Genomic DNA, 14,381 nt, shown 5'->3' with positions numbered 1-14,381 from the left:
GGTTCCTCAGCTCTTTCCCGTGAAAGAACGGGTTTTCTGTTTCCAGTCTTGCATTTCAAAGAATTTAAACCGAACTCCCTCCATCTCCCTCCCTCCCCTCCTTCCTTCTCTCCCTCCCTCCACTCCTTCCCTTCTCTCCCTCCACCTCCCTCCCTCCCCTCCTTCCCTTCTCTCCCTCCACCTCCCTCCCTCCCCTCCCTCCCTTCTCTCCCTCCACCTCCCTCCCTCCCCTCCTTCCCTTCTCTCCCTCCACCTCCTTCCCTTCTCTCCCTCCACCTCCCTCCCTCCCCTCCTTCCATTCTCTCCCTCCACCTCCCTCCCTTGCTTCCTTCCTTCTCTCCCTCCCTCCCCTCCTTCCCTTCTCTCCCTCCACCTAACTCCCTTCCCTCCTTCCTTCTCTCCCTCCCTCCCCTCCTTCCCTGCTTCCTTCTCTCCCTCCCTATCCTCCTTCCCTTCTCTCCCTCCACCTCCCTCCCCTCCCTTCCCTCCTTCCTTCTCTCCCTCCTTCCCTTCTTTCCCTCCCCTCCCCCCTTCCCTCTCTCCCTCCTTCCCTCTCTCCTTCCCTCCCCTCCTTCCCTTCTTTCCCTCCCCCTCCCTCCCCTCCCCCCTTCCCTCTCTCCCTCCTTCCCTCTCTCCTTCCCTCCCCTCCTTCCCTTCTTTCCCTCCCCCTCCCTCCCCTCCCCTCCTTCCCTTCTCTCCTTCTCTCCCTCCCCTCCTCTTCTCTCCTTCCCCCTCCCTTCCCTCCCCTCCTTCTCTTCTCTCCCTCTCTCCTTTCCCCTCCTTCCCTTCTCTCCCTCCCTCCCCTCCTTCCCTTTTCATCCTCCCTCCTCTCCCACCCTCCCCTCCTTCCTTCTCTCCCTCTCCCCCTTCCCTCCTTTCTTCCCTCCAACTCCCTCTCTCATCTTCCATTACTCTTCCTTCTTCCCAACTCTTTCCCTCTCTCTCTTTTTTCCCTTTTTGTCTTCCTTTTCTCCTTCCTGCTCTCTCTCCCTCTCTTTTTTTGTCTTCCTTTCCTTCATGCTTTCTCCCCCTCTCTTCTTCTTCCTCTCTCGTCTTCCCCCTCTCTTTCTCCCTCATCTTCTTCATTCTCTCTATCCTGCTCTCTCATCCTCTCCTTTCCTGTCTTTCACTTCCTCTTTCTCTCCCTCTCTTCCTCTCTCTTTTCCTCTCCCTCTCTCTTCTTCGCTATCCCTCTCTCGTCCTCTCGCTCTCTCCTGTCCTTTCCCTCTCTTTTCATCTCCGTCTTCTTTTCCTCTTTCTCCCCCTCTCTCTCTTCCTCTTCCTTTCTTTCTCTCTCTCTCTTCCTCTCCATCTCTTTCCTTCCTTCCTCCTCACCACCTCCCTCTCTCCCTTCTATCTATTTTCTGTCCTTCTATCTGTCTATCTGTCTATCTCTATCTGTCTTGTCTGCTTGCCTGTTTGTGTAGTTCTGTCTGTGTTATCATCGCTGTTTATTGTGTATCTTCACGAGCGATTGTTTACTTCACCGCATCATATTCACATATCCTACATAGTCCTCCCTCTACTTTCTACTCTGATCCATTCTTCTGTCCTCTCATCTTCCCCCCTCTCCCCCTTCCCCCCTCCCCCACCTTTACCTTTTAATCTCCCCACCCTCCTCACCCACCTTGTCTCCTCCCCCCTAATCCACTCCCTCCTTCCTCTCATCTCCCTCCTTGTTCTGCCCGTCCATATTCTCCTTAAAATATTTTGTTATATTCTCATCTGTTATTTACTATTTTTTTATCTATTTTTTATTTAACTATCTGTTTCATTATTATTATTATTATTATTATTATTATTATTATTATTATTATTAATTACTATTATTTATTATTATTACTATTTATTATTATTATTACTATTACTTATTATTATTATTATCATTATTTTATATCATTATTTTTATTATTATTTCAATTATTATTTTCTATTGTTTATTACTATTATTATTATTATTATTATTATTATTATTAATTATTATTATTATTATTGTCTTTTTCCTTCCCCATATACAGATTATTCGTAACGACAGGACTCGTAGTAATGGATTTAAATTGGACCAAATTTAGATTTAAGAAGAAAATAGGCGAGAACTGATTTACAATGGTTAACGAATGGAATAGACTTAGTAACCATTTAGTGAGCGCTGAAACTATTAGTTGCTTTATGAGAAGGTTAGACAACTTTATGGATAGGGGATAATAGGTAGTAATGGACATGGAACTACCTAGTGTAGGCCTTATGGTCTCTTGGAGTCTCCTTCATTGTCATGCTCTGATGTACCTCCTTCCTCTACACCTCTCTCGTGCTATCCTACTTACCTTCCATTTTCTCTTCATAAGGCCTCACCGTTTTCTTTATCACATCGTCTTCCTCTTCCTCCTTCTTCTGATCCTCTTTTTCCTCTTTTTATCTTTCCTCTTCTTATTTTTCTTCTTTATTCTCTTTCTCGTTTTCTCCTCTTTCACTTCTTCTTCCATCATGTTTAGGTCCTGTTCACATCAGCGATTTCAACCGCGGCGGTTCAAATATAATGTAAGTCAATGGGGCCGTTCACACACAACCGCAGCCGTGGTTTCCGTGCGGTTAAAACCGCTAGCGTGAACAGGGTCTTACGTTTCTACTACTGTTTCTCTTCTTTCTACTCTTCTTCCCTTTCTCGTAACCCCTTTAATCCTCTTCTCCCTCTTTCCCTTCTTCTTCTTCTTCCTTCCCTCCTCTCCTCTCCCATCCTCCTCCTCCTCCTCCTCCCCCTGTATCCACTCTTCAGTTGATGGATGGATGTGTGATGGTCTCCAATTACCTTCTAGTCCTGAAGAACTGACAGACTCAACAATCTTTCCTCTATCCATCCTCTCAGGTTCCCGTTTTCTATCTGATAGCCTCCTTTATTCGCCTTTTTTTATTTATCTATTTATTTTTCCTTTCTCTTGTTTTCCTCCATTTACCTGTATCATTTTTGTGTATTTGTTGATTTACCTGTTTATTTATATATCTAGTAATTTGTGTTTACGGTTTTTTTCTTTCTTCATTCCTCCTCTTCGTCTTTTCTTTCAAATCTCATTCTTTTAATTTCTTTTGTCTTTTTTTCTTTTACCATCACCTTGTTTATCGTCTTTCTCATTGCATCTCTCTGTCTTTCGTCGTAATATCTCTTCTATTCTCCTTTCTTTATCTGCTGTCTCTTTTTCCGAGAGAAAATTTGAAACGTATCAAGACTTCTTCAGAACAGTGAATTGAAGACGACATTGTCACTTAATTGTCCCTCAAATATAATCTTTCTTATGCAATAAAATTGCTCATTCGAATATTCTATTTTATTCTATTTTATTTTGTCATTTTTTCGTCCACTGAAATGGAAGTCTTCGAGAAATGGAGAATTTTTGAGTCGAGATTGTAAGAGATCTTGTAAAAGCAACATGGCGGAACGCGTCCTCTTACGTCATGTCGTCGGGAAAAAGAAAATGTCGAGAAGATGACAATCGCTACGCTTGGCAGAGACGGAGAGACTGAACACTCTTCTTATTGGCGAAGATTTGTTTGAATCAGACTGTAGCTTCAAAGTTACAAGTACCTTCTCTCTTTCTCTCTCCCTCTCTTCCTCCCTCTCTCTTTCTCTCTCTCTCCCTCTGCCTCTTCCAGTAGTCTGTAGGGAACATCACCATAGTAAAGAGGATAATCTTTTTCAGTAAAACAGTATATCCAAAGAGTTAATCTTACTAAAGCCAGGCAATTTCATTCAGTTTTAGTTAAACTTCTTAGTTGTAAATGAAGAAAAATAATCCTTTTCGACAAAGATTTTAATTCAACGACTTTTCTGTCCAACGTCATTCCAGACATTTTTATTCAGTTTTGAAGCCTTTTGTTACATCTTAATTCCATCTGTCGCCAGGTGATTTTATTCACCCGAAGAAAGCTCTCCCTCAGGGCTTGGAAGATAGTTCCTTGGAGTAGGAATAATCTCAGAACCTTCGAGGGATTTCCTCTGGGAATTGCCCAAGAAAGAAATTCGTTTCGGAAGGAATTTTCAGCGTCGCCTTGCTGGAAACGTCGGCTGAGAGAGTCCGCCCCGAAGAAGCTTTCAACCTCACCCCCGCCCCTCCCACACTCTCCCATCCCCTCCTCCTCCTCTCCTCCTCCCCTCCTGAGAGTCCCCTCCTATCTCTTCCCTTCTTCTCCCCTCCATCTTCCCCCTTCCCTCCTCCTTCTTCCTCTCCTATCCCCTCTCCCCCTCCCTTCCTATCCCCTTCCCTCCCCAACCCCTCCCTTCCCCAACCCTTCCCCTCCTATCCCCTCCCTTCTTCCCCCTTCCCTCTTCCCCCTTCCCTCCTCCTCCCTCCTCTGCTATCCCCACTCCTCCTCCCCTCCTGAGACTTCCTTCCTATCCCCTCCCATCCCCAACACCTCCCTTCCCCAATCCTTCCCCTCCTATCCCCTCCCTTCTTCTCCCCTTTCTTCTTACCCCTTCCCTCCTCCTCCTTCCTTTCCTATCCCCTCCCCTCCTAAGACTCCCTTCCTATCCCCTTCCCTCCCCAACCCCTCCCCTTCCAACCCCTCCCCTCCCTAACCCTTCCCCTCCTATCCCCTCCCTTCTACTCCCCTCCCCTCTTCCCCCTTCCCTACTCCTCCCTCCTCTCCTATCCCCTCCCCTCCTCCCTTCCTATCCCCTTCCCTCCCCAGTCTCTCCCTCCCTAACCCTTCCCCTCCTATCCCCTCCCTTCTACTCCCCTCCCCTCTTCCCCCTTCCCTACTCCTCCCTCCTCTCCTGTCCCCTCCCCTCCTCGCCTCCTAAGACTCCCTTCCTATCCCCTCCCCTCCCCAACCCTTCCCCTCCTATCCCCTCCCTTCTTCTCCCCTTCCCTCTTCCCTCCTCCTCCCTCCTCTCCTATCCCCTCCCTTCCTCCCCCTAACCCTCCTCTCCTCCTCCTAATCCTTCCCTCCTCCCCCTAACCCTCCCCTTCTCCCCCTAATCCTCCCCTCCCCTCTTCCCTTCCTCCGCCCCCTCCCACCGTCCCTCTCCCCCCTTCCGGACTGGTTGGGACTTTTCCTCTTACCCTATCTGCCGTCAGGCGATTCTATTCACATAACCTTTACGGGGTATCCTGAATCTTAGTCAACCCCTTACGTACTGTAATGTCCCTTTCCGTTTGTTTTATGATGTCGGTTGGCTATTTTATTAATTTCCGTTGCATCATCTCTTGATTGTTAAGCCCCCGTAATGATAAAGCTCTATGTAGTCGGTATCACACTGGGCTATTTTTTCCTCCAACCTCCAATTAATCGGCGGTACTGCTCACCTCCAGAAATTTTTTTTCCGCCGGAAAATCACTTTGGAAAACTATTTTATTTTCTCAACAATTTACACAGAATATCATTTAATATTCTGGAGGAAATTTCTCTTACTCCAGCATATCAGGTTCCTTCCCAAAAGTTGCGGGCTGCAAATTTGCTCCAACAATCGGAGGAAAACTAGTCCAGTGTGATGACCCTTCCAGTGACAACTCTATACGTTCCAGAGGCAAAGAGGATCTTTTTCATAAGAACATAAGAATGAAGGAGACTGCAAGGGACCATAAGGCCTACACCATCACCACCTGTCATCCCCATCCATAAAGTTATTCAATCGTTTCTTAAAACAACTGATAGTTTCAGCGCTTACTACATGGTTACTAAGTCTATTCCATTCGTCAACCACCCTATTAGTAAACCAATTCTCGCCTATTTCCTTCTTAAATCTAAATTTGTCCAGTTTATTACCATTACTGCGAGTCCTGCCCTGTCGTTTTAATATGATGACCTTGTTTTCATCACCCTTGTCAAAGCCTTTGATTCACTTAAACACCTCAAGTGATTAGAGATTGATCTCCATTAAGAAATTATAATGAAACAGTAAAACAAGTCACTTTTAATTTCTATTATCCATTTGTTCCAATTACGCTCTTACCCCCTTCTTAAATCTCTTCTCTCTTCCTCTCCTTCTCTCTTTCACCCCCTCTCCCGTTCTATCCCTCTCTCGTCCTCTCTCTCTCCTGTCCTTTCCCTCTCTTTTGCTCTCCGTCTCCTTTTCCTCTTTTTTCCTCTCTCTTCCTCTTTCTTTCTTTCCGTCTTTCTGTTCCTCTTTCCTCTTCTTTAGTGTGACATTTTCTCTTTGTGTAAAAACGCTGGTCACAGCTTCATTAAACCATTCAGAACCCGCAGGCACTTAAGCTCCACCCCCTCGATAAGCCCTCTTTCCTGATTGGTGGAAACCAATACCACCCAAATAACGATATGCGTTTCTGCATTATTTCCCGTGGTATCAATACTTTACGCATAAATATTTTAGAAATTGAAGCTCATTCTTAACATTCTTAAAATAATCAGTGCGTGTGTTTTGATGAAATTTAAAAGAAAAAGACTGGATTTAACACACTCAAAATAAATGGGGGACAATTAATGTATTTGAACTAAGAACCACATCGAAGAGGACCATCTACCAGAAAGAAATTATTCATTTGATTAAGGACAATCATCTGAAGAGGCTGAGAACCCAGGACCTGAGGAAGACCACCCACTTATTGAAGGCCAACTACAGAAGACCACCCACATGCATAAGACCAACCACATATAGAAGACCAACTACACGCAGAAGTCCAACCACCTATGGAAGACCACCCACATGCATAAGACCAACCACATATAGAAGACCAACTACACACAGAAGTTCAACCACCTATGGAAGACCACCCACATGCAGATGACCAACCACATATAGAAGACCAACTACACACAGAAGTCCAACCACCTATGGAAGACCACCCACATGCAGAAGACCAACCACATACAGAAGATCAACTACACGCAGAATTCCAACCACCTATGGAAGACCACCCACATGCATAAGACCAACCACATATAGAAGACCAACTACACACAGAAGTTCAACCACCTATGGAAGACCACCCACATGCAGATGACCAACCACATATAGAAGACCAACTACACACAGAAGTCCAACCACCTATGGAAGACCACCCACATGCAGAAGACCAACCACATACAGAAGATCAACTACACGCAGAAGCCCAACCACCTATGGAAGACCACCCACATGCAGAAGAAGACCAACCACATACAGAAGACCAACTACACGCAGAAGTCCAACCACCTATGGAAGACCACCCACATGCAGAAGAAGACCAACCACATATAGAAGACCAACTACACGCAGAAGTCCAACCACCTATGGAAGACCACCCACATGCAGAAGAAGACCAACCACATATAGAAGACCAACTACACGCAGAAGTCCAACCACCTATGGAAGACCACCCACATGCATAAGACCAACCACATATAGAAGACCAACTACACACAGAAGTCCAACCACCTATGGAAGACCACCCACATGCAGAAGACCAACCACATACAGAAGATCAACTACACGCAGAAGCCCAACCACCTATGGAAGACCACCCACATGCAGAAGACCAACCACATACAGAAGACCAACCACATACAGAAGACCAACCATCTATGGAAGACCACCCACATTCAGAAGACCAACCACATACAGAAGACCAACTACACGCAGAAGTCCAACCTCCTATGGAAGACCACCCACATGCAGAAGACCAACCACATACAGAAGACCAACTACACACAGAAGTCCAACCATCTATGGAAGACCACCCACATTCAGAAGACCAACCACATATAGAAGACCAACTACACACAGAAGTCCAACCACCTATGGAAGACCACCCACATGCAGAAGAAGACCAACCACATACAGAAGACCAACTACACGCAGAAGCCCAACCACCTATGGAAGACCACCCACATGCAGAAGACCAACCACATACAGAAGACCAACCACATACAGAAGACCAACCACATACAGAAGACCAACTACACGCAGAAGTCCAACCTCCTATGGAAGACCACCCACATGCAGAAGACCAACCACATATAGAAGACCAACTACACACAGAAGTCCAACCACCTATGGAAGACCACCCACATGCAGAAGAAGACCAACCACCTGAGTAAGGCCAGCCACCTGAAAACCACCCACCTGGAGAGGACTAACTAGCCTTAATGAAAGAACGTGTTGGGGATGGCAGAGGATTACCTGGAATACCCCAGAAAAGATGGGAAGACAACGTAAAGAGTGATCTGGAAAAGATGAGGGTAGTGGATTGGGAAGACTTGAGGAATGTAGCACAAGATATAGAAATATAGCGAGAGCTTGTGTCAGCGATCAAGGTTCTACAAGAGGAATGAGGACTATCGCAGTGAATGAACCAAAACAGAACCGTGGTGAACAGAGTCCCACACATATGCGTCTACGCGACATTTTGGATTATAGTATCGTCACTGCAGAAATGGGATGGGCAAGGAATTTATATGTTGTGTAGAAACAGCTTGCCTTTGGCCTTATATTACTATTGTGTAGATTAAGTCCATATTACGCCTGTAGTACAGGCATTTGCATCCTCATGAAAGCACAACCTTGGCACTGCCGAGCCATATTTCGGCGAGGGTATGTCCTGAGCTACTTTTCACTACGTCGGCTGTGTATATAAGGAGCCAGGTTTTGGTCTCCAAAGGCAGTTCTCTACAGCACTTGTAACTCAGCGGAGCGCGACCCAAGGCCCACGCGGTCATTTTTGCGGTCGGGTCGTCTCGGAGCCTGACCGCCCGACCCAGCCTAGGTCGACACTCGCACTAACCATAATGAAACCAACAAACACACTTGAGCTTCATTTACTCCCTCGGCACCATCTTCGCGAAAAGGACCCCTCACTTGAATCCTGAAGAGGTCCACTTGACGAAGACCCTACTCGCCTGAATAGGACCACACTCACTTAAAGAAGACCCAACTCACCTGTGACATCCTGCTGGTCGTGGGATACCTCCGAATGAGAGTACTCCTCGGGTCCTTCTTCCTCCTCCTCGGTAATCACGTTAATACGCTGCTGCTCGATCTTCCGGGAGAGTTCGGCGATGACCGAGTGGAGTTCGGTGAGGCGTTCTTCGTAGCGCTGGGCCTGGGTGTCCAGCTTGTCCTCGCTCTCGCGCTCCACCCGAACTTTCTCCAACTGCGGCAGAAGAACAAGTGTCAGAGTGAAGTCAGGAAGGAGGAAGCTTCTGGTTCGTAAAGGTCAGACAGGAGACCTTTAGGATTATGACAAAGCCGGACGAAATAAGGAAAGATAAGTAGATAAGGAAATAATGCTTAATATAATTCTAATTCTAATGCCAATAGTTGTTGGTGTTGCAATAGACGTTTTCTATGCTACTGTTGTTGTTGTTGTTTTTATTATTGTCATCCTGTGGCGGGGACAAAAGTACCGTTACTGTAGGCTCTTTTTTAGTATTTCCTTTCTACGAAGGATCAAGCAAATGTAAGGTTTCACCTAGTAACTCGTCTGAAAAGGGTATTAAAAATTTTGTATTTATATGTATGTATACACGTATGTATATATACGTTTATATGTATGTATATATTACATATATATGTATATATATATGTATATGTATATATATATACATATATATATACGTGCCAGAGGCAACACTTTTCTTGACATTGTCAGGGTGATTGCTGAAAAAGTGAAGGTAACTCCCTGAGTGGGTGGGCTTTCGGTACACTGTAAAGAATAAATAATCATCAGTTCTTATCAAAATGTCCAAGAAAGGGATTTGGTGTCCTTCTTCCCATTCAGCTTTGTGTATATGTATACCTGCACGTATGTACGTATGTATGTATGCTTGTATGCATTTATGTACTTATGTATCATCATTACACTGGCAAATGTTTTTTTTTTTTCCGGCTGTCCCTTTTACACCAATTGCATTCCAGGCGTAAGTGCTACAGCACTGAGGTCACCATCAACATTCCACTTAGAAATTTCCATTCATATTTATTATACTTATCCATTTATCTTCTGTATTTATTTATCCATCTATTCATTCTATTCACACTGATGCTACGAGTACTATAGATATTCCACGTAGTTTCTGTTCATATTTATTATATTTATCCATTTACCCATTGGAATTATTTTTTTTATTTATTTATTCTCTATACTTTTTTTTTTTTTTTCAAACGAAGCTTCATGTTATCATACAATCCCTTCATGTTAGATAGGTTAGCCAGAGGAACGGAGGGGACTAGATTATTTGTCTTGTTTAATTAGAACATTTTCAATCAAATTTTCGACGATTTTGAGTCATTTTTTCAAACACATTTGAAACAAGTGCCACTCATCGTTGTTATGCACGTGACCAAGGGCTTCAATAACAGAATGAACATTATTACAAAATACTAGGTCATCTGCAAAGGTGGGGTCTGTTTGGAAAGGTCATGGCGAGAAAAACATTTCTATTTTTTTTTTCCTTGAGAGGATTCCAGCAATTTAACCCAGGACCCGGAAGTGTTCTCTTCTCTTTCTCTTTTCCTTCCTCTCTCTCTCTCTCTCTCTCTCTCTCTCTCTCTATATATATATATATATATATATATATATATATATATATATATATATAAATATATATATATATATATATATCCCTCATTAACGTTCCTATTCACATTCCCACTTACGATCTCTCTATCTGTTTCTCTCTCTCTCTCTCTCTCTCTCTCTCTCTCTATATATATATATATATATATATATATATATATATATGTATATATATATATATATATGTATATATATATATATATATATATATATATATATATGTATATATCATTCACGTTTCTATTTACATTCCCACGTACGATCTCTCTCTCTCTCTCTCTCTCTCTCTCTCTCTCTTTCTCTCTCTCTGTCCATCTCACTCACGTTTTTATACGCTATCTCACTCCTTCACGGTCTCACTCACTCACTGACGCTCGCTCTCTCTCTCTCTCTCTCTCTCTCTCTCTCTCCATCTCACTCACGTTTTTATACGCTTTCTCACTCCTTCACGTTCTCACTCACTGACGCTCTCTCTCTCTCTCTCTCTCTCTCTCTCTCTCTCTCTCTCTCTCTCTCTCTCTCTCTCTCTCTCTCTCTCTCTCTCTCTCTCTCTCTCTCTCCCTCTAAGATATATCGCCCAATAAGATATCAGGACTGCGTCCCCACTTTTGATGGCTGCCTAATCACCCGTAAAAACTTTTTCATCTCCCGTCAATGACAAAGCAATCGTCGATTTAATAGCCAGATACAATTCTTATTGTCTAAGTCTTTTCACGGGTTTCTGTCCTTTTTCCCCGTCCCCGTCCCCGTCCCCGTCCCCGTCTCCGTCCCCGTCCCCGTCTCCGTTCCCGTCCCCGTCCCCGTCCAGTTGACAGTTGACAGGTCGTCAACCTCATCGGGGTTATAGGCTTGGGGATATGATTTAAATCCTACATGGATTTATTTATTTATTTATTTATTTATTCATTTGTTTATCTATTTATCTATCTATTGATTGATTGATTGATTTATTTATTTATTTAATTTTATTTATTTATCTATTTTATTCGCTCCTTTGCCCTCTCTCTTCTCCCTCCTCTTCCCCTTCCCCCTTCCTCTACCATCCACTTCCTCCTCCCCGTCTCCTCCTCTCTTGTCTCCTCCTCCAAAGCCTGGTGCTACCCCTACGCCTCCTTCTCCTCTTCCTCCTCCTCCTCCCCCACCACCTCCTTCACCTCTTGATCCTCCTCCTCCTCCTCCTCCTCCTCTGGCTCATCCTCCTACCCCTCCTCCGCCTCCTCCTCCTCCTGGGGCTCCTCCTCCTACTCCTCTTCCACCTCCTCCTCCCCATCCTCCTGCCCCTCCTCCGCCTCCTCCTCTGACTCTTCCTCCTGATTCCGTTATTGAACGCTGTTCGCCTCTAAATTCCTTTACCAACTCTTCTTAATCCAATTCTATTCCGAAACCAGTTCTCCTCTCGTAGAAGCAGCAGCAGCAGCAGCAGCAACTGAGGGTTATGTTGCTGTAGCTGTAGCTAGTCTCGTAGTTATTTCTGTAGCAGCAGCCGTATTTATCATCTTCCTCCTCCTCGTCCTCCTGGTCCTCCTCTTCGTCCACTTCCTCCTCCTCGTTGTCCTCCTCTTCCTCTACGTCCTTGTCTTCTTGCAACTATCACGTCCTCTTCCTACTCTTCATCCTACTCTTCGTCTTCCTCCTCGCCCTCTTCCTCATCTTCCTTGTCCTCCTCTTCCTCTACGTCCTCGACTTCTTACAACCATCTCGTCCTCTTCCTACCCTTCGTCCTCTTTGTCTTCTTCCTCCTCCTCGTGGTCCTCCTCTTCCTCTACGTCCATCTCGTCCTCTTCCTACTCCTGATCCTCCTCCTCGTCCTCTTCCTCCTCCTCGTTGTCCTCCTCTTCCTCTACGTCCTCGTCTTCTTGCAACCATCTCGTCCTCTTCCTGCTCCTGGTCCTCCTCCTCGTCCTCTTCCTCCTCCTTGTTGTCCTCCTCTTCCTCCACGTCCATCTTGTCCTCTTCCTCCTCCTCGTTGTCCTCCTCTTCCTCTACGTCCTCGTCTTCTTGCAACCATCTCGTCCTCTTCCTGCTCCTGGTCCTCCTCCTCGTCCTCTTCCTCCTCCTCCTCGTTGTCCTTTTCTTCCTCTACGTCCTCGTCTTCTTGCAACCATCTCGTCCTCTCCCTATTCCTCCTCCTCCTCCTCGTCCTCTTCCTCCTCCTAGTCCTCTTCCTCCTCCTCGTGGTCCTCCTCTTCCTCTACGTCCATCTCGTCCTCTTCCTACTCCTGGTCCTCCTCCTCGTCCTCTTCCTCCTCCTCGTGGTCCTCCTCTTCCTCTACGTCCATCTCGTCCTCTTCCTATTCCTGGTCCTCCTCCTCGTCCTCTTCCTCCTCTTCCTCGTTGTTCTCCTCTTCCTCTACGTCCTCATCTTCTTGCAACTATCTCGTCCTCTTCCTACTTCTCGTCCTCCTCTTTCTCTTCTTCCTCCTCGTTGTCCTCCTCTTCCTCTACGTCCTCGACTTTTTTTCAATCATCTCGTCCTCTTCCTACTCCTCGTCCTCCTCGTCCTCTTCCTCCTCCTCGTCCTCTTTCTCTTCCTCGTTGTCCTCCTCTTCCTCTACATCCTCTCCTTCTTGCAACCATCACGTCCTCTTCCTACTCCTCTTCCTCCTCCCCGTCCTCTTCCCCCTCCTCGTCCTCTTAATCCTCCTCGTCGTCTTTCTCCTCTTCCTCTACGTCCTCGTCTTCTTTCAACTATCTCGTCCTCTTCCTACTCCTCGTCCTCCTCCCGATCCTCTTCCTCCTCCTCGTCCTCCTCCCGATCCTCTTCCTCCTCCTCGTCCTCCTCCCCATCCTCTTCCTCCTCCTCGTCCTCCTCCCCATCCTCTTCCTCCTCCTCGTCCTCTTTCCTACTCCTCCTCGTCGCCTTCGCCGTCCTCCTCTTCCTCTACGTCCTCTTCTTCGTCTTTATCATCGTTCTCCTTCTGACTTCCATCTCATCCTCTTTCTTCTCCTTCTCATCGTCCTCTTTTTCCTCCTCCTCCTCTTACTCTTTCACTTATCCTTGTCCCCGTCCTCCTTATACTCGTTTTTTTCCTCTTCGTCCTCTCCATACTCGCCCTCCTTGTCATCCTTATCCTTCTTGTCCTTGTTCTCCTTGACCTCTTTGTCCTCCCTGTCCTATTTGTCCTCCTTGTCATCTTAATCCTTCTCGTCTTCCTTGTCCTCCTTGTACTCATTGACCTTTTCCTTCTTGTCCTCCTTGCCCGCCTTATCATTCTTGTCCTCCTTGTCTTCCTTGTCATTCTTTTTCTTCTTGTCTTCCTTATCCTCCTTGTACTCCTTGACCTCCTTGTCTTCCTGCCGTAAGACTTTGTTATTTAGTACTAAGGAGACTTAAAAGACTTACAAGACTTATTGACCTACGGCAGTGGTTCCCAACCTTTTTTTTTTTTAGTTTTACAATTATACGTACTAAGTTAACCTTAATCCTAATGCCGGGTACCGTAATGTTTTCTTGATTTTATTTTATTTTATTATATTTTCATTTTTTTTGTCAGCCCCTCATTACCCCCCGAAAATTTGTTAGCTACCCCCCCCCCCAGGGGGTAATTTACCCACAGGTTGGGAACCACTGAGTCCTACGGGAAAGGTGGGGACTAACTCGAAGACCTCTTGGGAGCCAACCGACAAGAGGCAGACACCTTCTTCTCGAAGAGTCTTACCTGAGTCTTCGTGAGAGTCTTCTCGAGGATGTCACGCTCCTGGGAGACCATCTGCAACCTGGAGGACAACTCGAGGATCTCGCCCTTGAGGGACGCCAACGCCGCGAGGTGGAGCTGGAAGGAGGAAGAAGAAGAATGTTAGTCGAAGTGCGGAAAGGTTCTGAATTGCCGAAGACAATGGTGGTGTGGTTCAAATCGTCCCCAAGAAACG

The 14,381-nt window shown here is 45.7% G+C and overlaps 1 protein-coding gene across 1 annotated transcript in view; it reads right to left on the bottom strand.

Annotated features, from left to right (window-relative positions):
- LOC143022243 (colorectal mutant cancer protein) overlaps window positions 1-14,381 on the bottom strand; it is an 829,486-nt gene that overhangs the window by 41,950 nt on the left and 773,155 nt on the right. Inside the window, exons 5-6 of the mRNA XM_076180371.1 lie at window positions 14,171-14,284; window positions 8,873-9,086 (exon numbers count right to left, since the gene is read on the bottom strand). Of these exons, the coding sequence (XP_076036486.1) occupies window positions 8,873-9,086; window positions 14,171-14,284 (328 nt within the window). The remainder of the gene's footprint in view (window positions 1-8,872; window positions 9,087-14,170; window positions 14,285-14,381) is intronic.

The sequence above is a fragment of the Oratosquilla oratoria genome, chromosome 44, assembly GCF_046742065.1.
Source record: "Oratosquilla oratoria isolate Oo_2021 chromosome 44, ASM4674206v1, whole genome shotgun sequence".
NCBI lineage: Eukaryota > Metazoa > Arthropoda > Malacostraca > Stomatopoda > Squillidae > Oratosquilla > Oratosquilla oratoria.
Note: the sequence above shows the minus strand (reverse complement) of the source record. Positions and strands in the feature narration are given on the sequence as shown.